We start from the raw sequence: 25,824 nt of genomic DNA on the forward strand, positions 1-25,824 counted from the left end.
TTTCGGGATGGGGTGTCTAGGATGGTCTGGATTCGGTCGGGTGTAAGTTTCCTCCCTTCTTTGGACAGGAGATGGCCTAGGTAGGTCACTTGAGGTTGGCAGAACTGCAGTATCTTTTTGGAGACTTTGTGGCCATTCTCCGCAAGAAAATGCAAGAGTTGGATGGTGGCTGTGATTGCAAGAGGAGTGGTGTCGGCCGCCAAAAGGATATCATCGACATATTGGATCAACACCACTCCATCTGGTAGCTGGACGGCGTCCAGCTGTCTTTTGAGGGCCTGGCTGTAGATGCTGGGACTTTCAGTGTAGCCCTGGGGAGCTCTACAAAATCGATACGAACGGTTTTGTAAGGTGAAGCCGAAGAGATAACGGCTGTCTGGATGGATGGGGATAGAGAAAAATGCATTCTTGAGATCAATAACGGTGAAGGTGGTGGCAGTGGACGGGATGAGGGTCAGAATGGTGGTGATGTCTGAGACTACGGGGTACTGTGGCACTACCACTTTGTTGACTTCTCGCAGGTCGATGATGAAGCGGTACGCTTTCTCATCTCCCTCACCTTGCTTCTTAACAATGGGTAGGATAGGGCTGTTGCAAACATTACTAACCACTTCCTCTACCACTCCTGCATCTACCAGGGACTGAATAATCGCTACCAATGCCTTCTCGCCTTCGGGCGATACCCGGTTCTGTGGAAGTTTCGGGAGTATGGCGTCTGGTCGGACAGTTATGCGCACAGGATCGATCATCATTCGTCCTACATCCGAGTCGTTGCTGGCCCACAGGTACAGGGGTAGGGTGTCGAGCAAGGATCGGTTAGCATCAGTTATAGAGTACATATGTTGTGCGGGGCAGGACATGCTCGGGTTGTCGTACAGGATGACTCGGACACCATCTGGGGAACACCTAATAGTAGCTCGGAAATGTTTTAGTAGATCAATACCCATAATGGCGTCTGGGGAGTTGGAGGAGAGCAGAAATGTTGTGTCCGTGGAGTTGTTTCCTAGGTCAAAAGAGATAGGTACAGACAGGGGATTAGTGGAGGGCGTTCCATCGAAACCTATCGATGTAATGTGTGAGCCAGACAAGGGTGCCCTTGGAATCAGTCGCTTTGACAATACACTACGTGTCGCTCCAGTGTCTACCAAAAATGGAGACTTTGTACCCAGGACCTTAGCGGTGACGTAAGGACCTTGCTGGTCAACACAGAGCTCGACTGGATCCCTCCCTCGCCCTTGGCAGTCCTATGCAAAGTCGTGAGCATTGTCGCAGCCGGACTGTTGGCACTGATTCTGTCGGGGGCGGTCAAATGTGTTCGGTCTGTCAGGTTGGTCACTGTTGGTGTCGTGGGTGTGCCCTCGTCCCTGCCCTCTTGTCCTGGGGCCATTTGCCATATCCCTTGTCTCGTTATTCTTAATCGTTTCTCGGAGGACCGGGCATTGAGACTTCCAGTGGCCAAATCCTATGCAAAACGCACACTGGTTCTCATCGAGGTCTGTTCGTGGAGCGCCAGGTGTGGCTGTGCGGTCTCTAGGGGGTGGATTTCTAGGGGCATTTGACCGGTAATTTCTCCTATACTGCTCCCTTCCTCGAGTCACTCCCTGTAATTGAGCAATCATCACTCGTTCTTTTAAGTCCTTTTTCTTTCTCTCAGTTGCCCTCTCGTTCTCGTTCTTTTGGTGTTCGTAATACTGAGCCATCTGAAGGATAGCTGCAGGTTTTGAGGCCCCCCAACTACTCTCGCTTGTCTGTAACTTCTGGGAGACCTCTTGTAATAGCCCCTTTATGTAGTTTTGCACGAATAGGTGCTGTCCGGTTGCGGTGGTCATGTCTTGGCCACTGTAGTCGGAGAACACTGTCTCAAATCGGGAGAAATACTCTGATACGTCTTCCTGGGGTTTCTGACGGCAAGCCGTGACTATCGACCAGTCTACCTTTCTCTCTGGGATCAATGTCTTTAACTTCTGCACTATTTTGTCCGGGAGTTCCAGTATGTCTTTACAGGTTTCTTACCGGGCTCTCGCTGCCTATCTAGTTCACCAAGTTGATTCCAGGTATGTCCAAACAGATCTGTGTGGTTGGCCTTCCGGATTTGCTTCCACACGTCAGCCGGCAGACATAACCCAAAAAACAAATCAATGTCCGCTAGAGTCATTATGGTTGAGCCCAAGGCTGTACTTAGTTCGGTATAAAATGCTGTCGGGTTTTTTCTTAAATCGGGCAGGGTTTGCCTAAAGGTTAAAATATCTTGTCGATCCCATGGTTGATAAACCCAGTTGTACACAACCCTCCCCTTTGCATCTGCGTGGTTAATATCGTCGTTTGTTCCCTGACCTCTTGGGGGAACCCAGTAGGGGGCGGCTTCTCTGATAGGCATCATAGTGTTGGCTACTTCTAATGGGGGCTCAGCCGTTTCAGAGACTGTGAGCTTAACCTCTGGTTTCTGTTCAGTGAGGTGGCGGAAGACCTCAAGCGTTTGCATGAAGAGGTCCGTCACGTCATGCTCAGTCCCATCTCCAACATCGATCTTTCTATATAGAGCCGTCAGCTTAGCAGGACCCTTAGTTTGATACCTATCCTCATATGCGTTCAGGGTGTGGAAGCTGAACCGTAAAATGAAATGCCGTTTGTGGCTACCGGCATGTGAATTGCACATATCCATCGCATATTCTTCGCTCTCTTTCCGTTCTACCAGTGTCTCTGCTATCTTATCAATCCCATCCCGCTCATCTTTGCTCAACCTATTCGGTCTTGCCGTTAGCTGCTTGCTAGTCTCGAGTTCATCTGATGTTGTTACCGATGTGGCCGGTGCGAAGGCCGTAAGGGCCGGGGCACAAGCGCTAGGGTCACCCTCGCCCGTGCTCAGGACTGGTAGGTGCTGAGCCAGTGGCTGGCAGGGGGCATAAGGAGGGGGCATGTAGATGATCGGAGGACCTAGCAGTAACTCGTCGTTTGCCCGTTGTTTGGAGGGCATCTCTGGGTAGAGCGTAGAGGGGGTCCTAACAGGGCATTGGCCTGTTGACCCTGATTCTTGCGTTTGTCTAACTTCCTCTCTCCTTTTTATCTCTTCATCTAGTTCCTTCGCTGCCTTTCGTAATTCTTTCCCTATTTTTGTTTCTTCTCTTTTCCTTCGTTGCTCTGCTTCTTTGCGCCACATGCCGATACTATCGAGCATAGTGGGTGTTGCCTTATTTATTCTAACAGCTGCTTCTAGCGCTTTTATTTTATGATCATCAAAGGAACCTATCAGTGGCCACTGATTTTTGGGGTCCCTTTTCGTATATTTATGCCATAGCTTACTATAAGCTATGGCGACTAGTCCTTGTTTAGTGAACATGTCCTTATTAGGGGTGCCTTCCAATGGAGCTGGATGGTTCATCTCTAAAAGGCGGTCCGGGTTGATCCAACTACTGACCAATGGGGAGAAGATAGGCATGACGGGTTACAACGGGGACAAAAGTCTGCACTACTTATCCTTCACTACTTCGCGAAGACTAGACAGAATATTTTTATTCTGCAATATTCGCAAATAGGGAATACCCAAAGAGAAAACCAATATCGAACAATTAATGTTCGTTCAATCAAACAATCAGTGGCGAGAAAGAAATAGGCGCGACGGGTTACAACGGGGGCAAAAGCCTGCACTACCTATTCTTCACTATCTGCAAAGGAGGACAGAATACTTTTTACCCTTACCCGTTTGTAGACAGAGAATTCTCGAGAAAAACAATTCTCGAACAAACAATGTTCGGGCAAACAATCAATCAGTGGGGGAGAACAGATAGGCACGACGGATTACAACGGGGGCAAAAGCCTGCGTTACCTACCCTTCGCTGCATGCAAAGGAAGAGAGAATACTTTTATCCCTCTCAGTTTGCAGACAGAGAATCTCCAAGAAAACCAACAATTCGGAGAGTAATACTATTATTTTCAATCAAACAATCAAATATTTCTTAGTTTGTCGTGTTACACGACCTTACCCGGACCGTATGGACAGTTTCTCGTCTTCCGCTTCCAGCGCCCGATCGTCCTCTACTCTCTGCTGCTTCCATGGCACTCCTGATGGTTCCCAGTCAGGACCGAAGATCACTCGGGGAGAGGTCTGCTCGGAACCAGTGAAGTTCAGATGATCGGCTGTCAGACGAGGGTCTATCGGACAGGAGCTCTTCTGATCGTTGCAGTCGTTCACTCTGTCGTTGGGACCTCTCCCACCGGATCCACGTGTCGCTGATGGGCCCCACACGTTGGGACGCCAATTGACGAAGATCAATACAAAATGGTCAGGCGATTTAGTCGATGTCTCTTCAGTAATTTTGCCCGGCGTTAAACGCCTCTAATACCTTACAAAGATTATCAAATAAAGAGGCAGGCGCTGGAGACAGGAAGACAGGAAACACGTTTTATTCCGACGGAGCAGAACACATCAGATCGGACAACAAGGTATCGTCTCGAGGTGCTCTCTGACAGCCTCTCTGAGACCTGGTCTTTTATACACTGGTTTATGACATGTGACCGTTCTTTATTACAATAAGACATTGTGAAGTAGTGAAAAGATGACATCCCCGGTAGCCCTCCCCCCCCCCCAGTTCCAGCTCATTCCAACACGTGGCTACAGTAGAGGTCCTCACCCCCCATACAACAGGAGGGGGCTATTACTCAGCTGAGTGTTTCGCTGATTCCTTTGGAATGTGTGCGCCTGATCGAATCTCAAGGGGTGGGGAGGTCATGATCAATAGTAGCTCCTTTGAAAAGGGTCGAGTGCATACAGTAGTGGGCAATAAACTGTATCCTCAGGCCAAGGGATGACCAGCGGTTCGTACAGACAATCGGGCCCAGAGGAAGGGGTCATCAAAGGAGAGGTATTCATGGAAGGAAAGGATCAGTGTGATTAGTGTGGATAATCGGAAGGAGGTGTTGGTCAGGCGCGGGGTGTGATTCCTAGAGACAGAGTCATGTGGAAGAGGAGGGTTCATGACTTACGCATGTGGATGCGGGGTCAGCCAGAGTGCATGGGGGAGGCTTGCAGGGTCAGGGAAGTGCGCTGATGATTGATCGTGAACAGGGAGATCATGGTACCTAAAATGGCTGTCGTGTATGTTCATACGTGAGTCTGAGGAATGGACAAGATGGCGCAGATGATGTTCAGTTCACGAACTAAAATTCCACAGTTCTCCCTTTTAACATGTCTCGCCAGTTTGTCAATTCGGATCTATTCCCATAAGACCACGTATTTCTACCTCATAGAGGGGACTCATGTGCTCAGTTCTGAAGTCCAAAGTCTTAGGGCACATACAGTTAGAAATGAGTGAACACAAAGGTGGCAGACATTGAATACCTAAACAGCACCCACACAGTACCACGACTGGTATCAGTATAAATGTAAACAATCTCCATCCCCAGTCCTTCAAAGTGTCCCAAAACCAGCTTCCAAGCGACCATCCTTCTTGCTCTTGGTGAACCTCTGAGGATAGTCTGTGGAGGTGTTCAATTGCTTTGTAGACTGAAGGCGAGTTATCTGGCACGTAGGTGCAACAGCTGGAGCCGATGATGCGGCATGCTCCTCCACGGTCGGCCAGAATCACATCTAGAACAAGGCGGTTTTGGAGAGCCACCAGGCGGACTGCCTGAAGCTCAGCCGTGTTGTTAGCAAGGATGCCAGTCGTGATGTTAATGGTTGTTTCTACTGCCTGAGTTAGGTGTCGGATAGCGCAGCTGTTTGCCATTGGTCCCCACAGAGGAACAAGTCCCTTTGCTGCATCCAGGAACTGTGCTCCGGTGGAGTCGGCTTGTTCAACGTCTCCGGCGCGCTTTTGCCGGTGATGGTAGGCTGAGGCTACATACGTGGGAGGAAGAATGAAGGCAATGTAGCACGTACCCCTCCAACCTTTCGGGAGCCAGGTGTAAGCTTTGGTGCCACAAACAAAGTACATATTCGGAGAAGCAACAAAGGAAGGGGGATCAACTGAGACCAATGTTCTGGTGATGCGGCAGGAACTGTGACCCACCAGCTGCGTTCCCTGGCCTTCGAGACACACAAGTCCTGTGACATTGATGACAGACAGGGCCACGGTCAGGGTGGCAGCCGTTTGCTTCCGCAGGTGGGAGAAGGTGGGTCTGGCTGGATTGTGGAGCACTTGCATTTCGACTCTTTCTTTGGCAGGGATGTTCATAAGGAAGGCGGAACCTGAGGCCGCAGGACAAATGGGGGCAGACGTCCTTCCTGTTTTGTTCAGCCAGAACCCATAGTAGAAGTGTGACACTGTCTGACCAGAAGCGGCGTTGTCCTTGTGGCTCTCCTGCAAGAGGATCAACCAGGCGAGGCAAGAGCCATGAACTGAGAAAGGAGAAGGGATGAAAGGTATGGAGTGTTCAGTGGCATGCGGGAGCAACCCGCAGATCCAGCAGTTCGTGGCATTTGTAGCAAGGTTGTGCTGGTGCAGCAGTTGCACGAAGGAATTGTTCCAGAACTCCCTACGCCTCTCTCGGAGCTGAGGCGAAAGGGGGATCAAGTGATGCTCTTTCAAGGTGGTTGGCTGTACAGTGGCCAGCAATATCTGATGAGCGGGTGTGCTGTCCTCCAAGATCCAGAAGGAAGTCATGAGGAGGAGGCAAAAGAGGAACAGGATGAAGTAGGCAATTGTCTTTGATTTGTGCAAATTGTCAGTCTTTGGGTTCCTGTAGTGGGTATTTCCGGTTGCGTCCATCATCTTCTTGTCTGGCGCTTCCATCATCTTCTTGTCTGGTGCTTCCATCATCTTCATCTTCAAGGTGCTCGGTAGTGGGCAGAACCACAGACTTTGTTTAGCTTCTCTCCAGGTGACCCTTGGTTGTTTTAGGTCACCGTTCTGAGATTTTAACTTAGTCCGTGGTCTACTTAGCCGAAGCTCCCCCCTTTCGACGCAGGAAATACCCTTCCCGGGATGGCACAGTGGGATCAGAGAATTTTGCAAGTTCAAGTGCCTCTGTATCAGGATAGCAGTTCAGTGATGGTCGGTCTTTGTTCAGGAGCTCTTCTTGGGTGTCGACGTTTTCTGTCGTGGCCAGGGTCGAGGAGACCTTCTTACAGTGATGGCCGTGCAGCCAGTGCCTCTTTCCCTCCACTCGAAGAGCCGTCCGAGTGGTGATCAGTACTTGCCAGGGGCCCGTCCACCGGGGTTCCAGACTCTTCGCTCGTTGAAAGTTCCGGACTAGAACATAATCTCCCGGTTGGATATCGTGACCGGGGCCCCTGGAAGCATCGGGGATGGCCTGCTGCACCTGTTGATGAATGACAGACAACGTTTTAGTTAATTTGCACAAATAATCTGACAACAGGACGTGAATGGAGGTTGGTTTGGGGGCAGTCCAGAGGTTCATTGGTCGCCCAAACACCACCTCGTAGGGGGTCAAGTGGTGTTTAGTGGGAGTGGAGCGCATCGATAGCAATGCCAGTGGGAGGGCATCTGGCCACTTAAGTCCTGTGGTGGCTACTATTTTTGACAGTTTCAGTTTCAGTGTAGCATTGTGTCGCTCAACTAGGCCAGCGGATTGGGGGTGGAAGACCGCATGGAACCTTTGTTTTACTCCCAGCCCCTTCAGGATTAGTTGGATAACTTCAGCTATGAAGTGGAGGCCATTGTCGCTCCATAAAATTCGGCAAAGGCCGTAGCGAGGAAAAAACTCTTTTAGTAGTACTTTGGCAGTAGTCATGGCAGTGTTATCACGGGTTGGATAGGCTTCCACCCATTTGCTGAAGGCGCATACATGACTAGTACATACTTCAAGCCTTGGCATCTCTCCAGCTGGATGTAATCCATCTGAAGGACTTCAAAGGGGTGGTTGGGGGTCCCAAACCCTCCCCGGGGTACCACAGTTCCTTTCCCGGGGTTGTGTTGTAGGCAGATAAGGCACTGCTGGACCAGGCGTTTGGCCGAGTCGGGGATTTTGTTGTTGTGCCAGACTTTGGAAATGAGTTCAATCATGGGGGCAGAACCTATGTGTGCAGGGGAGTGTGCCATTGTCAGTATGGGGATCAAGTATGAGTCAGGCAGCAACCATTTGTTTGTGTCCTTTGTCCGCCAGCAGCCTTCGTCGTCCTTTAAACCCACCCGTGCCCACTCAGTCTGTTCGTCAGGTGTGCTGGCCGACTGGATGTCCCTAATCGTTTCCCTAGCGTCAGTCCATTTTTCTGCTTGTGACCTGGTCACGTACATGCGTGTCGTCGTCCTATTCTCAGCTGTGGTTCGGGCAGTGATGTCAGCTAGTGCATTTCCTTGTCCAACTAAGTCTGTCACCTTCTTGTGTGCCTGACATTTGATCACTGCTAATCGCTTGGGGAGGAGAACTGCTTCAATCAGGGCAGAGACTAGATCTCCATGGAGAATGGGTGTGCCGTGGGACGTCAGGAATCCCCTTTCCCTCCACAAGAGCCCAAAATGGTGAACCACCCCGAAGGCATACTGGCTGTCCGTGTAAATGTTCGCCGTGGTTCCTGCTGCTATGATACATGCTCGTGTGAGGGCAATTAGCTCTGCCGCCTGTGCGGATCGTTGTGTGATGCGGGCGGTTTCAACTACTGTTCGGGCTGTCGTCACCGCATAGGCAGCTGAGGTGGTGCCGTCTGGGAGTTTGATACAAGAACCGTCTACCCATAGTTCTCCATCAGGGTCTGTAAAAGCAGTGTCTCTAAGGTCAATTCTACTTCTGGTCTGTTCGTCCGTGAGGGTCACACAGTCGTGTATAGGGGGCACATCGGGGTCATTTTCAGGCAAGGGCAACAGTGTAGCAGGATTCAAAGTCGTGCATCTCTTAAGAGTGATATGGGGTGCAAGTAGAGTCAATTCGTACCCCGTCAGTCGTGCACTAGTCAGGTGTTGAGTCTTGGTCTGGTTCAAAAGGGTATCAACTGCGTGGGGTACTAACACCGTGAGAGAGTTTGAAAGTACAATTCCCTCACTCTGACGGATAGAGACAGCAGCGGCGGCTACTGCTCGAAGGCAGGCAGGTAAAGCTCTGGCGACTGGGTCAAGAGTGGCAGAGAAGTAGGCACAAGGGCGTTGTTTGGAGCCGATGGGCTGAGTTAGAACAGACAATGCGCATCCCTCCCTTTCGTGAGTGAAGAGAGAGAAGGGCTTGGAGTAATCTGGTGTTCCTAGGACGGGTGCCGAGCAAAGGGCATCCCGCAACTCCTTAAAGGACGCTTGGCATTCGGGGGTCCAAGGGAGTGGGAAAGGAACATCTTTGGCCAACAGGGAGAGTAGGGGTTTTATGATGAGACTGAAATTTGGCAACCATTGTCGGCAAAAAGAGGTAAGGCCCACCAATGAACGGACTTGCTTCTGTGTTTTCGGGATGGGGTGTCTAGGATGGTCTGGATTCGGTCGGGTGTAAGTTTCCTCCCTTCTTTGGACAGGAGATGGCCTAGGTAGGTCACTTGAGGTTGGCAGAACTGCAGTATCTTTTTGGAGACTTTGTGGCCATTCTCCGCAAGAAAATGCAAGAGTTGGATGGTGGCTGTGATTGCAAGAGGAGTGGTGTCGGCCGCCAAAAGGATATCATCGACATATTGGATCAACACCACTCCATCTGGTAGCTGGACGGCGTCCAGCTGTCTTTTGAGGGCCTGGCTGTAGATGCTGGGACTTTCAGTGTAGCCCTGGGGAGCTCTACAAAATCGATACGAACGGTTTTGTAAGGTGAAGCCGAAGAGATAACGGCTGTCTGGATGGATGGGGATAGAGAAAAATGCATTCTTGAGATCAATAACGGTGAAGGTGGTGGCAGTGGACGGGATGAGGGTCAGAATGGTGGTGATGTCTGAGACTACGGGGTACTGTGGCACTACCACTTTGTTGACTTCTCGCAGGTCGATGATGAAGCGGTACGCTTTCTCATCTCCCTCACCTTGCTTCTTAACAATGGGTAGGATAGGGCTGTTGCAAACATTACTAACCACTTCCTCTACCACTCCTGCATCTACCAGGGACTGAATAATCGCTACCAATGCCTTCTCGCCTTCGGGCGATACCCGGTTCTGTGGAAGTTTCGGGAGTATGGCGTCTGGTCGGACAGTTATGCGCACAGGATCGATCATCATTCGTCCTACATCCGAGTCGTTGCTGGCCCACAGGTACAGGGGTAGGGTGTCGAGCAAGGATCGGTTAGCATCAGTTATAGAGTACATATGTTGTGCGGGGCAGGACATGCTCGGGTTGTCGTACAGGATGACTCGGACACCATCTGGGGAACACCTAATAGTAGCTCGGAAATGTTTTAGTAGATCAATACCCATAATGGCGTCTGGGGAGTTGGAGGAGAGCAGAAATGTTGTGTCCGTGGAGTTGTTTCCTAGGTCAAAAGAGATAGGTACAGACAGGGGATTAGTGGAGGGCGTTCCATCGAAACCTATCGATGTAATGTGTGAGCCAGACAAGGGTGCCCTTGGAATCAGTCGCTTTGACAATACACTACGTGTCGCTCCAGTGTCTACCAAAAATGGAGACTTTGTACCCAGGACCTTAGCGGTGACGTAAGGACCTTGCTGGTCAACACAGAGCTCGACTGGATCCCTCCCTCGCCCTTGGCAGTCCTATGCAAAGTCGTGAGCATTGTCGCAGCCGGACTGTTGGCACTGATTCTGTCGGGGGCGGTCAAATGTGTTCGGTCTGTCAGGTTGGTCACTGTTGGTGTCGTGGGTGTGCCCTCGTCCCTGCCCTCTTGTCCTGGGGCCATTTGCCATATCCCTTGTCTCGTTATTCTTAATCGTTTCTCGGAGGACCGGGCATTGAGACTTCCAGTGGCCAAATCCTATGCAAAACGCACACTGGTTCTCATCGAGGTCTGTTCGTGGAGCGCCAGGTGTGGCTGTGCGGTCTCTAGGGGGTGGATTTCTAGGGGCATTTGACCGGTAATTTCTCCTATACTGCTCCCTTCCTCGAGTCACTCCCTGTAATTGAGCAATCATCACTCGTTCTTTTAAGTCCTTTTTCTTTCTCTCAGTTGCCCTCTCGTTCTCGTTCTTTTGGTGTTCGTAATACTGAGCCATCTGAAGGATAGCTGCAGGTTTTGAGGCCCCCCAACTACTCTCGCTTGTCTGTAACTTCTGGGAGACCTCTTGTAATAGCCCCTTTATGTAGTTTTGCACGAATAGGTGCTGTCCGGTTGCGGTGGTCATGTCTTGGCCACTGTAGTCGGAGAACACTGTCTCAAATTGGGAGAAATACTCTGATACGTCTTCCTGGGGTTTCTGACGGCAAGCCGTGACTATCGACCAGTCTACCTTTCTCTCTGGGATCAATGTCTTTAACTTCTGCACTATTTTGTCCGGGAGTTCCAGTATGTCTTTTACAGGTTTCTTACCGGGCTCTCGCTGCCTATCTAGTTCACCAAGTTGATTCCAGGTATGTCCAAACAGATCTGTGTGGTTGGCCTTCCGGATTTGCTTCCACACGTCAGCCGGCAGACATAACCCAAAAAACAAATCAATGTCCGCTAGAGTCATTATGGTTGAGCCCAAGGCTGTACTTAGTTCGGTATAAAATGCTGTCGGGTTTTTTCTTAAATCGGGCAGGGTTTGCCTAAAGGTTAAAATATCTTGTCGATCCCATGGTTGATAAACCCAGTTGTACACAACCCTCCCCTTTGCATCTGCGTGGTTAATATCGTCGTTTGTTCCCTGACCTCTTGGGGGAACCCAGTAGGGGGCGGCTTCTCTGATAGGCATCATAGTGTTGGCTACTTCTAATGGGGGCTCAGCCGTTTCAGAGACTGTGAGCTTAACCTCTGGTTTCTGTTCAGTGAGGTGGCGGAAGACCTCAAGCGTTTGCATGAAGAGGTCCGTCACGTCATGCTCAGTCCCATCTCCAACATCGATCTTTCTATATAGAGCCGTCAGCTTAGCAGGACCCTTAGTTTGATACCTATCCTCATATGCGTTCAGGGTGTGGAAGCTGAACCGTAAAATGAAATGCCGTTTGTGGCTACCGGCATGTGAATTGCACATATCCATCGCATATTCTTCGCTCTCTTTCCGTTCTACCAGTGTCTTTGCTATCTTATCAATCCCATCCCGCTCATCTTTGCTCAACCTATTCGGTCTTGCCGTTAGCTGCTTGCTAGTCTCGAGTTCATCTGATGTTGTTACCGATGTGGCCGGTGCGAAGGCCGTAAGGGCCGGGGCACTAGCGCTAGGGTCACCCTCGCCCGTGCTCAGGACTGGTAGGTGCTGAGCCAGTGGCTGGCAGGGGGCATAAGGAGGGGGCATGTAGATGATCGGAGGACCTAGCAGTAACTCGTCGTTTGCCCGTTGTTTGGAGGGCATCTCTGGGTAGAGCGTAGAGGGGGTCCTAACAGGGCATTGGCCTGTTGACCCTGATTCTTGCGTTTGTCTAACTTCCTCTCTCCTTTTTATCTCTTCATCTAGTTCCTTCGCTGCCAGGTGGGCTGCCTTTCGTAATTCTTTCCCTATTTTTGTTTCTTCTCTTTTCCTTCGTTGCTCTGCTTCTTTGCGCCACATGCCGATACTATCGAGCATAGTGGGTGTTGCCTTATTTATTCTAACAGCTGCTTCTAGCGCTTTTATTTTATGATCATCAAAGGAACCTATCAGTGGCCACTGATTTTTGGGGTCCCTTTTCGTATATTTATGCCATAGCTTACTATAAGCTATGGTGACTAGTCCTTGTTTAGTGAACATGTCCTTATTAGGGGTGCCTTCCAATGGAGCTGGATGGTTCATCTCTAATAAGCGGTCCGGGTTGATCCAACTACTGACCAATGGGGAGAAGATAGGCATGACGGGTTACAACGGGGACAAAAGTCTGCACTACTTATCCTTCACTACTTCGCGAAGACTAGACAGAATATTTTTATTCTGCAATATTCGCAAATAGGGAATACCCAAAGAGAAAACCAATATCGAACAATTAATGTTCGTTCAATCAAACAATCAGTGGCGAGAAAGAAATAGGCGCGACGGGTTACAACGGGGGCAAAAGCCTGCACTACCTATTCTTCACTATCTGCAAAGGAGGACAGAATACTTTTTACCCTTACCCGTTTGTAGACAGAGAATTCTCGAGAAAAACAATTCTCGAACAAACAATGTTCGGGCAAACAATCAATCAGTGGGGGAGAACAGATAGGCACGACGGATTACAACGGGGGCAAAAGCCTGCGTTACCTACCCTTCGCTGCATGCAAAGGAAGAGAGAATACTTTTATCCCTCTCAGTTTGCAGACAGAGAATCTCCAAGAAAACCAACAATTCGGAGAGTAATACTATTATTTTCAATCAAACAATCAAATATTTCTTAGTTTGTCGTGTTACACGACCTTACCCGGACCGTATGGACAGTTTCTCGTCTTCCGCTTCCAGCGCCCGATCGTCCTCTACTCTCTGCTGCTTCCATGGCACTCCTGATGGTTCCCAGTCAGGACCGAAGATCACTCGGGGAGAGGTCTGCTCGGAACCAGTGAAGTTCAGATGATCGGCTGTCAGACGAGGGTCTATCGGACAGGAGCTCTTCTGATCGTTGCAGTCGTTCACTCTGTCGTTGGGACCTCTCCCACCGGATCCACGTGTCGCTGATGGGCCCCACACGTTGGGACGCCAATTGACGAAGATCAATACAAAATGGTCAGGCGATTTAGTCGATGTCTCTTCAGTAATTTTGCCCGGCGTTAAACGCCTCTAATACCTTACAAAGATTATCAAATAAAGAGGCAGGCGCTGGAGACAGGAAGACAGGAAACACGTTTTATTCCGACGGAGCAGAACACATCAGATCGGACAACAAGGTATCGTCTCGAGGTGCTCTCTGACAGCCTCTCTGAGACCTGGTCTTTTATACACTGGTTTATGACATGTGACCGTTCTTTATTACAATAAGACATTGTGAAGTAGTGAAAAGATGACATCCCCGGTAGCCCCCCCCCCCCCCCGTTCCAGCTCATTCCAACACGTGGCTACAGTAGAGGTCCTCACCCCCCATACAACAGGAGGGGGCTATTACTCAGCTGAGTGTTTCGCTGATTCCTTTGGAATGTGTGCGCCTGATCGAATCTCAAGGGGTGGGGAGGTCATGATCAATAGTAGCTCCTTTGAAAAGGGTCGAGTGCATACAGTAGTGGGCAATAAACTGTATCCTCAGGCCAAGGGATGACCAGCGGTTCGTACAGACAATCGGGCCCAGAGGAAGGGGTTATCAAAGGAGAGGTATTCATGGAAGGAAAGGATCAGTGTGATTAGTGTGGATAATCGGAAGGAGGTGTTGGTCAGGCGCGGGGTGTGATTCCTAGAGACAGTCATGTGGAAGAGGAGGGTTCATGACTTACGCATGTGGATGCGGGGTCAGCCAGAGTGCATGGGGGAGGCTTGCAGGGTCAGGGAAGTGCGCTGATGATCGATCGTGAACAGGGAGATCATGGTACCTAAAATGGCTGTCGTGTATGTTCAAACGTGAGTCTGAGGAATGGACAAGATGGCGCAGATGATGTTCAGTTCACGAACTAAAATTCCACAAGGCAATTTGGGGCCCATATTTTCTCTTGTATTTCAATTGCATTCTGGAAGGCTTACCAACTATGCCCACTCGGACAGGGGCTGAGATTGTACCAATCTGCAAGAAAGGCTGATGGCCCCGGCCATATAATTATTGGCTTATTGACAGTTCCAGTCGTATATTGTTGGATAGGCTGTGTGGGTGTGTTGAGGGCATAGATTTCATAAGCCCCCTACAAGCAGGGCTTAAATAGGAGACCAGTAGCATCGACCAAGTATTTCGCTTGCAGCTTGTATTCTGGAAGTATGTTGTTCTGGGAGTTGGTCGGCTTTATGTTGTTTTTGTCAATCTCCATGCAGCCTTTGACCTGGTCCCAAGGGAGGCCCTTTGGAAAGTCCTACTTGAACAGAGTACCCCAAGTTATTTAGTGAAGGTAATCAGGAGGTTGCACCAAAAGAATTATGAGCAGGTCAGAAATGGCAAAAATGGGGAGCTGACCACATCAATACCAGTCACGACCGGAGTAAGAGAGGGCAATGTTCTTACCCCAACTCTGTTCCTGCTATACATGAATGACCTGGTAGCCCAATTAGAGCAGTGCAAACATGACATCTCGAACCAAGCAGTTATGAAGATCCCTGCCCTCCTGTTCGCTGAGGACACCTTACTGATATTCAAATCCCCTATGGGTATTCAAAATCTTCTGGACCAGTTTGGTGTCTTCTGCAAGCAGAGAGGACTTGAGATCAATCTCCAAAAAAACAAGTAGAAGGTTTTTAATCCCAGCCATACAACCTGGCCAAATCCGTCCCGAGTGGTGTTCTCCTTGAGAGTGTCTGAAGTTTTGTGTACTTGGAAGTTACTCTGACAGAGAATTTCGACTGGTCTGCCCAGATCTACAAGTTGAAAACTAAGCAGGAGGCATTTTGAGGGGTTTTATGGGTTCTAGCTTTCGACCTGTATCACCAGCAGTTCAAATTTTTAACTCGCAAGCAATAGGCATTTCCTTATACGTAGTAGAACTTTTGGGGGCATGAGAAGGTCACTGTGCTGGAGATGGGCGAGAATCAATTAATTTGATGCTTGAGGAGTCTCCCTGCCAGTACCCTGCTTCTGTCGTTGCGGCTGGACGTAGGCCAAAGGTCCATTGCTATCAAAGCAGCCCTTAGACATGGTTTGTACTGGAGACGGCTATGGTGGGCCTAGCCATGTATCGGGTGGGACTGGAGGAGCTCATCCGGCAGCCCGGGATCTCCAGGATCCCATGGGTAATGCATATCAAGACTTTCCTGACAAAGATGAGATGTGAACACCTATGGTCTAACCTGGGAGCTATGAGTGGTGTGTCAAAGGCTACACTCAAGGGGATATACTGGACTTGCATAGATGGAAAATCTAGCAGGAACACTTTCACTGTCAACTGCAAGTCATATGACAATGATCCCTTTTTGTCCACAGGTGAAAGAGTATATTGACTATATATCATATTTCTGTCCGTGCTATTTAAATAGCTGAAAGAAGTGAATACTCTCACTTTACCGGAGCATGGTGATTAGGGACTTCAGAGTTGTTTCCAGAATCTTTAGTACTGACACAACACCATTGACTGTGTTTACTCTGTCCCGTTTTCTAATGGGAGTATGGAGAATTAGGCAGCACAGTGTTGGACCTGGAGTATTGTATTTCTTTTTTTTTGTTGTTGATGATAATGTGATCTGTGTAAAAGTTTAGCCTCACTTTTGGCCACCGAGCTATACTGTGAAACTCCATGGCTAGTATTAATCTTTGGTTTTATAGAGTAATGTCAATTTGCGGTTTTTTCATGGTTTTGAGGATTTTATCAATTGTTATTGTTTTGACGTTTTATTTGAACTGTATCTGTGTGAATATCTTGGCAGCATTTGAGTCACAAAAAACATAACACCGATTCTTCAGGCAGCACGACAATCCTTTTTTTAGACCAACCTCTTTTAGGTCTTTTTAGAGCTTTGCTGTTGCATAGTTTTACTTGGTTTTAGCGGGAAGTTGACTTTGTCTTTTAGGGCTCCTTCTGAAAAATACTCTTGCTTTTATTGCTTACTGTTCTAACATGTGTTGGTTGTATCTACCCTTTGCATTTTTATGACTCTATTGAGCCGCATAAAGTTTGTTATGATAATTTCTCATGTGATGCTCCTTGATCAACAGTCGGTTTGCTATCATTACCTTTGTACAGTTTTCTTTTAGGACAAGTCTGTGTTAAAAATTGTCTCATAAGTTGGTATGTTCTTAGTTGCATTTGATTTAATCAGTATTTTTTCCTGCTCATTTTCCAAGGATCACATTTTCAATTTGGATTTAAATCTCACCAAGTAGGAGAGTTTTGGATTTATCACATTGATCATTTGCTCTCTGAGACAGGAAGGCAATAAATTAGACAAACTTGCTTTTTTTTTGTATTGGGTATTGCTCTACAGTTGCATGGGAAACATCAGGGTCACCCAACCAGGGTGCTGGAGACTTCTATAGTTTTCTTTAGGAATATTCCTCTTGTGAACATGTAATAAGCTTCTCTGCACACCTTCACCTAACAACATTGTTAACTCTGGTGGCAGCAGGGCTGAAGCTGGTGCAGTTGCACTCCTTTTCAGAAGCAGTGCCGCACTATTTCTAAAGAAGACGGGCAATGTGGATTCACTATTCCGCATGCTACAGAAAGATTTCTTGTTTTAGCAAGCCTATAGAGCAGGCCCTGGCAGATTAGTGCTGTAGTTAATTTTTTTATTTAATTGCAAGAATGTGCCACAAAATAAAGGAGTGGAAACAAAGAAAACATGTGGCCACCTAAATATGAACGCTATATATTTGCACATTTATTTTTTTCAAAACGTTTCTGGTTAAAATAAATCACTTCTAATTAGACACCTGAAGTGCAGGCAACTGCTGCTAATTAAAGCGAATATGAGAAATAACTAAAATGAAAAGGACTCAAATATAAGAAATAACTAAAATGAAAAGGACACTTGAAACCAGAATACGTCACAAATGGAAATTAGTTATTTTTAGGTGGATGTGAAAAATGTCCACAGGTTTTGTGCAGTCATTCAGAGTTAAGGGAGCTAACTTGTAATGTGAATGGCTGAATAACTTGCTTCATGCTGTCGTGGGCAGAAGCAAAATGCGATTGTTGATTAAACCAACCAATGGACGAAGTTTGCTAACCAAAAGTCTCTCCTATGTGTGTATATCTATGGAGTGATGGAAAAGCAATAGACTGGCATACCTTCTAAACCTGTCTCCAGTGCCAGATCTAACAAGCATTTACAATGCAGTTGGTCTTGCATTTGCGTGAGTTTAAGCTTTTGCCATTGTAAATGACAATGCCTTTTATTTGTTATTTTATAAAAAATCACTTAAATAAGGCATTGTCATTTGCAAAGCCAATAACTTAAACTTTTGAAAATGCAAGTCCTATTGCATTGTACTTGACAAACAAATGATTTTTTTGTGGTAAAAGTGCCCCATGCCGCACTCTCACTTTAATGGAAGCCACGCCCCTTTCTTTAGACGCGGTTAGTCTAAAGAAAGGTATGCGGCGGCCATTAAAGTGAAAGTGCAGTGTGTGACGCTTTTCCCAAAAAAAAAGCATTTGTTTGTCAAGTTGGCCCAATAAAAATGTAAACGTGGGAGCTGTAATGAAACCGCAGCATGGCACCCATAGGCAAAGCGGGCTCCCTTGCAGGAAAGCAATTTGTGCCTGCAATAGGGGAAAATCATTAAAGACAATAGTGCTCACAGACTGTACATGAAACAGACCATGTAACAAAACAAGTAAAAAGTCCAGTCCTTATGGGAGGTTACAAGGAGGGACTACTAAGCCTAATCATAAATCCGAAGCAACCGTTTAAAAACAAAAGTAATGGGAGCCAATTGAAAAGATGGGCCCAAAATGGGTGGAACTTCAAGTCCATACCTGAATACAATATGCCTCGCAGAACAGCGCATTCGCTGCTCATGCTTGACCTAAAACCAAAAAGAAAATGCAATCAGAAAAATTTGATTAAACTGCCTTTACTTAGAATAAACGTGATCATTTCAAGGGCAATGAAGTCTGTGTTCCATCTATAATATCTTAAAGCAAATATATTTTAAAAGCTGGAAAGCATTTTCTACAGTTAAATAAATATTCAATTGATACCGAATGGCTGGCTCCTTAGCGTGCAAACATTTTCCTGAAAGAACACCGAAAGATAGATACATTCAAAAGTGTATTTTTTGACATGCAAAAGTACAGACTCACTGCAAATTCTGTCCCGAGCAAGGACACCCTGTTTGAGTAGTCTTTATAAGTAACTTTAATTCATACTATTCTAAACACTTGATATCGAAAGGCCTATAGTTTTAGAATATGGGAAATTAGAAAGCCTCGTTTTAAATTTATAAGCAACCAATAAAAAAAACTTTGTTTCACTTGCAGCAAGGCCTTTGTATTGATCTGAATTGTGTGCTAAATATGTACAGCGTAAAATGGATGCCACTAAGCTGAGCTCCGCAGGTTGTCTTAATAATTGATTTTTCATATCACATTTAATACTTTGACACTTCTTTTTAGCCGGGTCTGGTGGCTCAGTGGACTAATGCATCCATCGCAGGGGCCTGTGTTCAACCTCATGGTCACAGGTTCAAATCCTGGCGGGTCCACTCAGCCTTTCATCCATCTGAGGTCGATAAAATGAGTACCATTGAGTTGGGTAACAATGACCATCTGTTATTCAGCGCCAAGAGACCTCTGGATACGTGCGCTTTCCAAATACACGTTATGTTATGTTATGTTTAGTGTGACACTACCATATCATTTAAATGTTTGATTCTTCACAGCTTACACTCATGCCTATTGTTTTATGTTTTCTCATCAGTTACAGTCCAAACTGTATATGTGCAACAGCCGGCTGTATCATTTTATGATCGCCCAGTCCAATTGTGCTGTCCTTCGTGTAACCAGATGGTTGTTACCCGTGTGTCCTTCAATGCTGGAGCACTGACCTGGCTATCCTGTGGTGGTCTGTGTATTATGGGGTAAGTTTTATCATGTTGAATTTCGTTATTGCCTCTTTTGCTTGGCAGTTGGTTTATGTTCTAATTTATCACCCTGTTGTCCTCAAATATGTAGCTGCTACTCCAAACTACTATTAAGAAAACATCCAGTAGGTCTAGCGTTGACTTCCAGGCTTTTGACTTTGTTGACGCTTGCTTTGTTTTGTCATGGGTGGTTTATTAAATTGTATTGATATGGGAGCAGGCAGGCCATCCCAATCATATAAAAAACATTGGGTAAAAGCAGGCTTTGTTTTTGGTTCAAAAAGCACACATAGCCATAATAGTCCCTGTAACTGAGGGGGAACTGCTTTGGTTGCAGATGTCTCCCTGTGAAACAGCAATATTCATCAATCACAACGCAGTTAGCCAGTGGCTGATGTTGGTCGACCCACTGCCACACGGCCTGTGCTGTAGTGGGTAGAAGGAAAATGTGAATGGCACAAATTTAGCCCAATGGGTGAAGAAGGCTGACTCTAAATACAGATATACAATTTTAGTAACAATCAAAAGTTCTTGGATAATGCCAGACTTAAAAAGGCAAATTGGGGATAACTTCTATTGCAGATCTTTCCCACACAACAACTTACACTCGTATAAGTTAAATCTGTCTAGGAAGCAATGGAGCCGTGTAGATATTAGGGAGTAGGAATCAACTTAAAGATCACATGCGTATTTGAAAGTGAAGAGATGAACAGAAGCTTCACCCTTTTGTACCTAGGGCTGCAAAAGGTTCTTCTCATTTTTGAGTGAGGTGTTCATCAAAGACACCTGTTTTAACTCCTTCGACTTTCCATATCCACATCAGAATTTATTCTGTGTCATGAACTTTATTTTTTGCTTTGCCATGCAATTCCTTGTTCAAACATTGTTTTTGCTAATGTTCATCGAAGAGATGCATGGCATCCACACTACTTCTTCTTCCAATCATTGTTTTACATGTTGCCACTGTCTGTGCCAGGTGGAAACATTGTAACTAACCAGTGTTTATCCTGAATCTTTTATCAGATACTTGCACATTAAGTTTGTTTCAAGATGATACTGCTCTCCCGCAATAATCCCCTTCAGCCAATATAAAGGAAGAAAAGGGCCGTAAAGTAATTACTTGCTTCATTCTTGTATCCTAGCGAGAACATTTGTTAAAAAGAAATGACACATTACAATTGTCATGAAGGTTGATCAGTACTAGTACTATTTCACTTCTCCAGTTCTCAGACATTCAGTTGTTTTTGCTTCGGAGTTTAATATTCTTCTGATTGAGTCTGATACTACATTATAAATGGTGCCTGACCTAGGTACTCCCCATCCCTTCCAGATAAATTCTAGTTTCTGTTTCTCAAAACAATATTCTTAGTTCTCTACCACTTTTGCAGTACAGAAACAATCCCAGTTCTCAAAATGTTTTTTGCAAAGTCTACTATGAAATTTGATCTTGTTTTAGTTGTATGACTTCAGGTACATGTTGTTCTAGAGAAGGGAAGCAGTTTTGATGTTCCATACATTGTGGAGTGCCAGTTTGATCAGGTGGGTGTTTCTTTAGAGCAGCAGCTTTGTATCCAGTAAATTATAAACGGGCTTTTAGGACCTACCTCACAAAGTCCAGTGTGAGTGATCAGTATAAAGCAGCTGTACAGGCTCATGAGATTGTCCAGGTCAGCAGTGGTATGATAGTGGAACAGCCTGAAAAGTGGAATTGGTTTGGATGGAACAACAGGAGTGATGACCATGCCAGCAGAGTTGAGAGAGTTGTCGGATGTTGAGGGGAATATATTGCTGAAAGTTCTGGGAAATGGGCTCATTTAGACCCTAAGCAAACACATCTGCCTCATGCCTAGACTGGGAGCTTTAGTCTAGATTTTGCATCAACATGAATATAGGGAGATGAGTGGTGGCAGCAATGCCTTGTTTCTAATTGAATTGCGCTAGAGGAACTTGTTAATGAAAATAGAGGCTTGTGGATTTCCGTAGAGAGCATGGGCTCATTTGATAAAGTTATGGTTGATGAGCCTTTGTATGAGTTTTTTCCAATACCTCTGCACAAACTAATCCAAGACCTGTTAGACGCTTTACCTGTTTCAAGTAGTGTCGCTGCCATTTTTGTGCAGTCAATCTCAACACTAGATTAGTGGAAGAGGTAGTACCCTCCCCAGATGCAAATGTGCTGAACATGCAATGTTAAAGCGTCTATTTCCAAAGGTTAAATCAACGTTCTAATTAGGCATGGCAGTACCTTACTTTACATAAAAAAACAATATAGAGATTTGCAGAAAAAAGCTATGGTAGAGTGACGTTATAGCTAGGTGAAAATGGCAGTTAAAGACAAATTTAAGTTTATAAAAAAAAAAAGACACTGAATTTCACCAGTTCGTTATATGAAGTAACTGTAACTTGCACATTTGCCATGCACTGCGTATGACCTGAAATATCATATTAAATATGACATGTTCTGTGATATCACTGATAAAATTACTGATGACATCTACCACGACCTCATTAATGACATCCCTGTGAAGGAGAAGTCACAGTAAAGTTACTTCAATTGACTATAGCTGGTGAATATCAGCGTTTTTTTCTTTTTTTGTGTAAAAGGTTTTTTTTAACTGACATTTTCCCCTAGCAATAACATCACTTTATCTTTTTGTTTTTTCAGGGAATAAATATTCAATGACAAAAAACAAAGATACATTGTAGTTAGGAAAACATTAATTATTCTTTCTAAACAAACCCAATTTAAACTATAGAAACATTACAAATTCTAAAGTTATACTTCCAATTTAAATTTATAATTTGCGCACCACCTTTCATTTACTGTAAGTTGCGAACCCCCGTACATTCCTGTCACCTCACTTGCCACACTACATTAACTAGAACTCACCACTCTACCATGCACTGGTGAAACCTTTGCTTGCATACTATGACTTATAGCATGTGAAATGATAGCATTCATAACACCTATGACATCTTAAATGACATAACTGTTGCTGACTCTACACTTGAAGCAAGTAAAAATACCTCTGTTTTTATTCTTTTGCAGTTGTGCTGCTGGCTGCTGTCTCATACCTTTCTGTGTCGATGCCCTCCAGGATGCAGATCACTATTGTCCAAACTGCAAAGCCCTTCTTGGTACCTACAAACGTTTATAGATACCGTCCTTCAATCCAAAACAGATGAGATGCAACCAAGATGACGCAGCTCCTTTTTAGCTGATATCCTGACTGTATGCACATAAGTGTTCTTAGAGCTGCTGACTTTGAAACTAGGGAACCAGATTCGAGTCCAGCCCTGAGATCGACATCCTGTTATCCTGGACAAATTACTTGGACACCCTGTGCCATAAAAAATTATTAGGGGACTCTGGTGCTCTTGTTAAAAAAAGAAATAATGCCCTCATACCTTGGGAAAAAGTAAGCACAATATTAATGCAAAAAAAATATTATTTAAGATTGAAATCTGTGTTCTGGTAAGTCATGTTTCACAAATGAAGGCTACTTACTTTCATGGGATTTTTCATTAAAGTTTGAAATTGGCAAACAAGATCACTAGTTTTGCTCCAATTTGACATTGCCATACATGGCAGGCAGCGTGATGGTAGAAATATTTTGCGGCTGTTATTGCAGTAAACAGAGGAGTTCCAGCAACACGGCAAATGCCGTAAAGGTGATGGAAAGTAGTCCAGCAGTTAAAATATTCACCACTAGTCCCAACCCACCACATTTAACGTGTATTTTTTTTTCTTTTTCTGAAATGTTTTTATCTGCAGGTTTTATCATTAAAATTGAAAAGTACTCTTAAGTAAGAGGCTTAAATTCTTCTTTGGGAATATGAAGTACGTGTTTCTTCAAATATTAATGCACCAAGAAGGTTAAATGACAATGGGGTTAAGAGGGTTTAACAACTTCTGTATATTACCCAGGAATTCTGTTAAGAAATGTCAGGGGTATTGTGCTCCATTAAGTGTGATATTATACTTTTTTTGTGGTGCTCACACACAGCTAGCTGAGTTCACAGTTCGGGGGTGGTATAAATTAGAGATAGCAATAGTGCCTGTTAAACCAATTTAATTTGACAATATTCAGGGAGAATTCTTTATCAGTGGCTTGCCACTTTGCGGAAATTGGATTCTACAGATCTTGCATAGCATTTAGTTCTTTGCTGCTTAATTGTGTTCTTCTTGACAAAATAAGGTTGCTATATTTTTATTTCTTGCAGTTTTATATAAATACAGATCGATAATTATATATTTTTTTGGACCAGTGAAATTGTTCTTGTAAAGATCAATGTTGTTCTTGATTGCAGGACACCTTGCATTTACTTTCATACGGTAGTCGTATTTGTAATCCGCAATTCTTGAGACCTGGTGGGTGAGCCTGTGTAGAATGCTACACATAGTCCCCAAGTTAACCTGATCTTCATTCTAGGTTTTCTGAAAAAATCTTCGCCTGCTTGGCTGACTGAGTAATCAGAGTATTTAGATAACAGTAAGTCACGTGTCTATTGGCAGCATTATTGGATGAGGAGAAAATCAGACTGAAAAGAAATACCACCTTTTTCATTCACGCTAATGTGTTGTTTAGAAATTGCAGAGGAAACATTTCATGCAATAATAAAAAAAAATTCTATTCGCATTGAATGTATTTTCAAAATATGACGTGTTTGTAAGCAACCATTTACAGAAAGCTTCTGAATCAAAATATTAGTGTACACATACAACGTTTGGTTCTTAAAATGTTACTCACTTGCCCATCACCCTAAGCACCAGTTAGGTGATCGTGTTCCTCTATCTTCACGTAGTGGCATTTCAGAAGGAGAGACTAGGACATAAGGCAAGTCAATGTCACACAACTGCTTCACAGGGTGGTAGGCACCCAAGTAACACTGAAGATTGTGAGAACTGAAATTTGTCTATGTCCCCTTCAGCTCGGAGCTTGATAGGGGGTACCGACGGACAGAGCGGGGCCTCAACCACCGAGCAGTTGCCGGGTGAGGTGAGGCATACTCCCACAGCAAGTTGGGAAAAGAAGAGCACGTACTTACCTACATGGACACACAATCTAGTTCTGGTAGGGTGGTCTTTGATCACTCATTCTTTTTGAAATATTAATTTTTCATATTTTGACAGTTTTTTTCATGCAGTAGCATATCACATCCACTAAGTCCTGAGGAAAGCCGTGCAACACTGACACAGCGGCTGAAACATGTCGACTTTACCTATTGCTATGAGATAGTAAATTTGTTCCATACTATCAGGTTGTTTTTATTCATGACATTCGGACGATCTCCAATAAACATATTTTTCGCCCTTAGTCATTTTTATTTTCACATCCACAATAGCACTGCACATCATCAGCACTCACATACTTTGAAAAGCATTTTGGCTAAGTTGATCTGGAGCAAGAGGTCAAGTATCCCACATTGTTAGCCTATAAGCAACATTGGCTACATAGACTCTACTCCGTTGTTTTCCAGATGATGAGGCTCCGCCAAAAGGGTGGGCTGATGGAATTCACACTTATGATGATTGCTGGGCAAGTTATCTGAGTCTGGTGGGCATTCTTTCTGAGCACCAAGAAGGTTTGTTTGTCTGATTTAATAGACTGACTTTCTCCCTTACGTTGTATATGTATCGAATTAGGGGTATGGAGTTGAGTTGGTCGGTAAATACTATCCCTTAGACCCTTGTGTACATCTTTATATTTTTTGTCACTGATATTTTGACACATACTCTTTCAGTCAATGTGTTTAAGATTGTTTACAGATGTATGATGTTTTGAAAATTCATTATTGCAAATAGACGCAAGTGGGTTTATTTTTAAATCCTCATATTAGGGTTAAGGCCAACAGGGTATTTTTTTTAGACTGCATATTAATGGTGCAACCTCCTTTCTGGCCACACAAGGACCCAACACAAGCCCTTGTGTAACAACGCCAGTGAGAAAATGGCAAATGCTGCTGGGGAAATGGTTATGAAGAGATGCTTATATTTAGTAAGTATAGGATTTTATAGCAGCTAACATTGATTTTGATTATTCGATTTCATACATACAGAACAAATATAATTATGTAGGTTCACTATTTAACCTGTTTATCTTGTAGTGATAGCTTTGTGAAAAATCACATTTTATATATTTCAATTATAAAATAGTTCCTTCCATATACTACATCTCATGATTATTTTGGCTATTTTTATGGTAGAACTAATGGTGCTTATATGCAGGCATTGTTGGTATTTGGATGGTGTTGAGGTGTTAGTTGAAAGTTTAACGTCCAGTAA

The 25,824-nt window shown here is 45.2% G+C and overlaps 1 protein-coding gene across 2 annotated transcripts in view; it reads left to right on the forward strand.

Moving 5' to 3' along the window:
- Positions 1-23,752, forward strand: part of LITAF (lipopolysaccharide induced TNF factor) — a 186,806-nt gene extending 163,054 nt beyond the window's left edge. For both annotated transcript variants that reach the window (XM_078663150.1, XM_078663151.1), the window contains exons 4-5: positions 19,376-19,535; positions 22,588-23,752. In XM_078663150.1, coding sequence (XP_078519276.1) covers positions 19,376-19,535; positions 22,588-22,696 — 269 coding nt within the window. In that variant the 3' untranslated portion in view covers positions 22,697-23,752. The remainder of the gene's footprint in view (positions 1-19,375; positions 19,536-22,587) is intronic.
- Positions 23,753-25,824: the final 2,072 nt, after the last annotated feature.

The sequence above is a fragment of the Lissotriton helveticus genome, chromosome 10, assembly GCF_964261635.1.
Source record: "Lissotriton helveticus chromosome 10, aLisHel1.1, whole genome shotgun sequence".
Classification (NCBI taxonomy): Eukaryota; Metazoa; Chordata; class Amphibia; order Caudata; family Salamandridae; genus Lissotriton; species Lissotriton helveticus.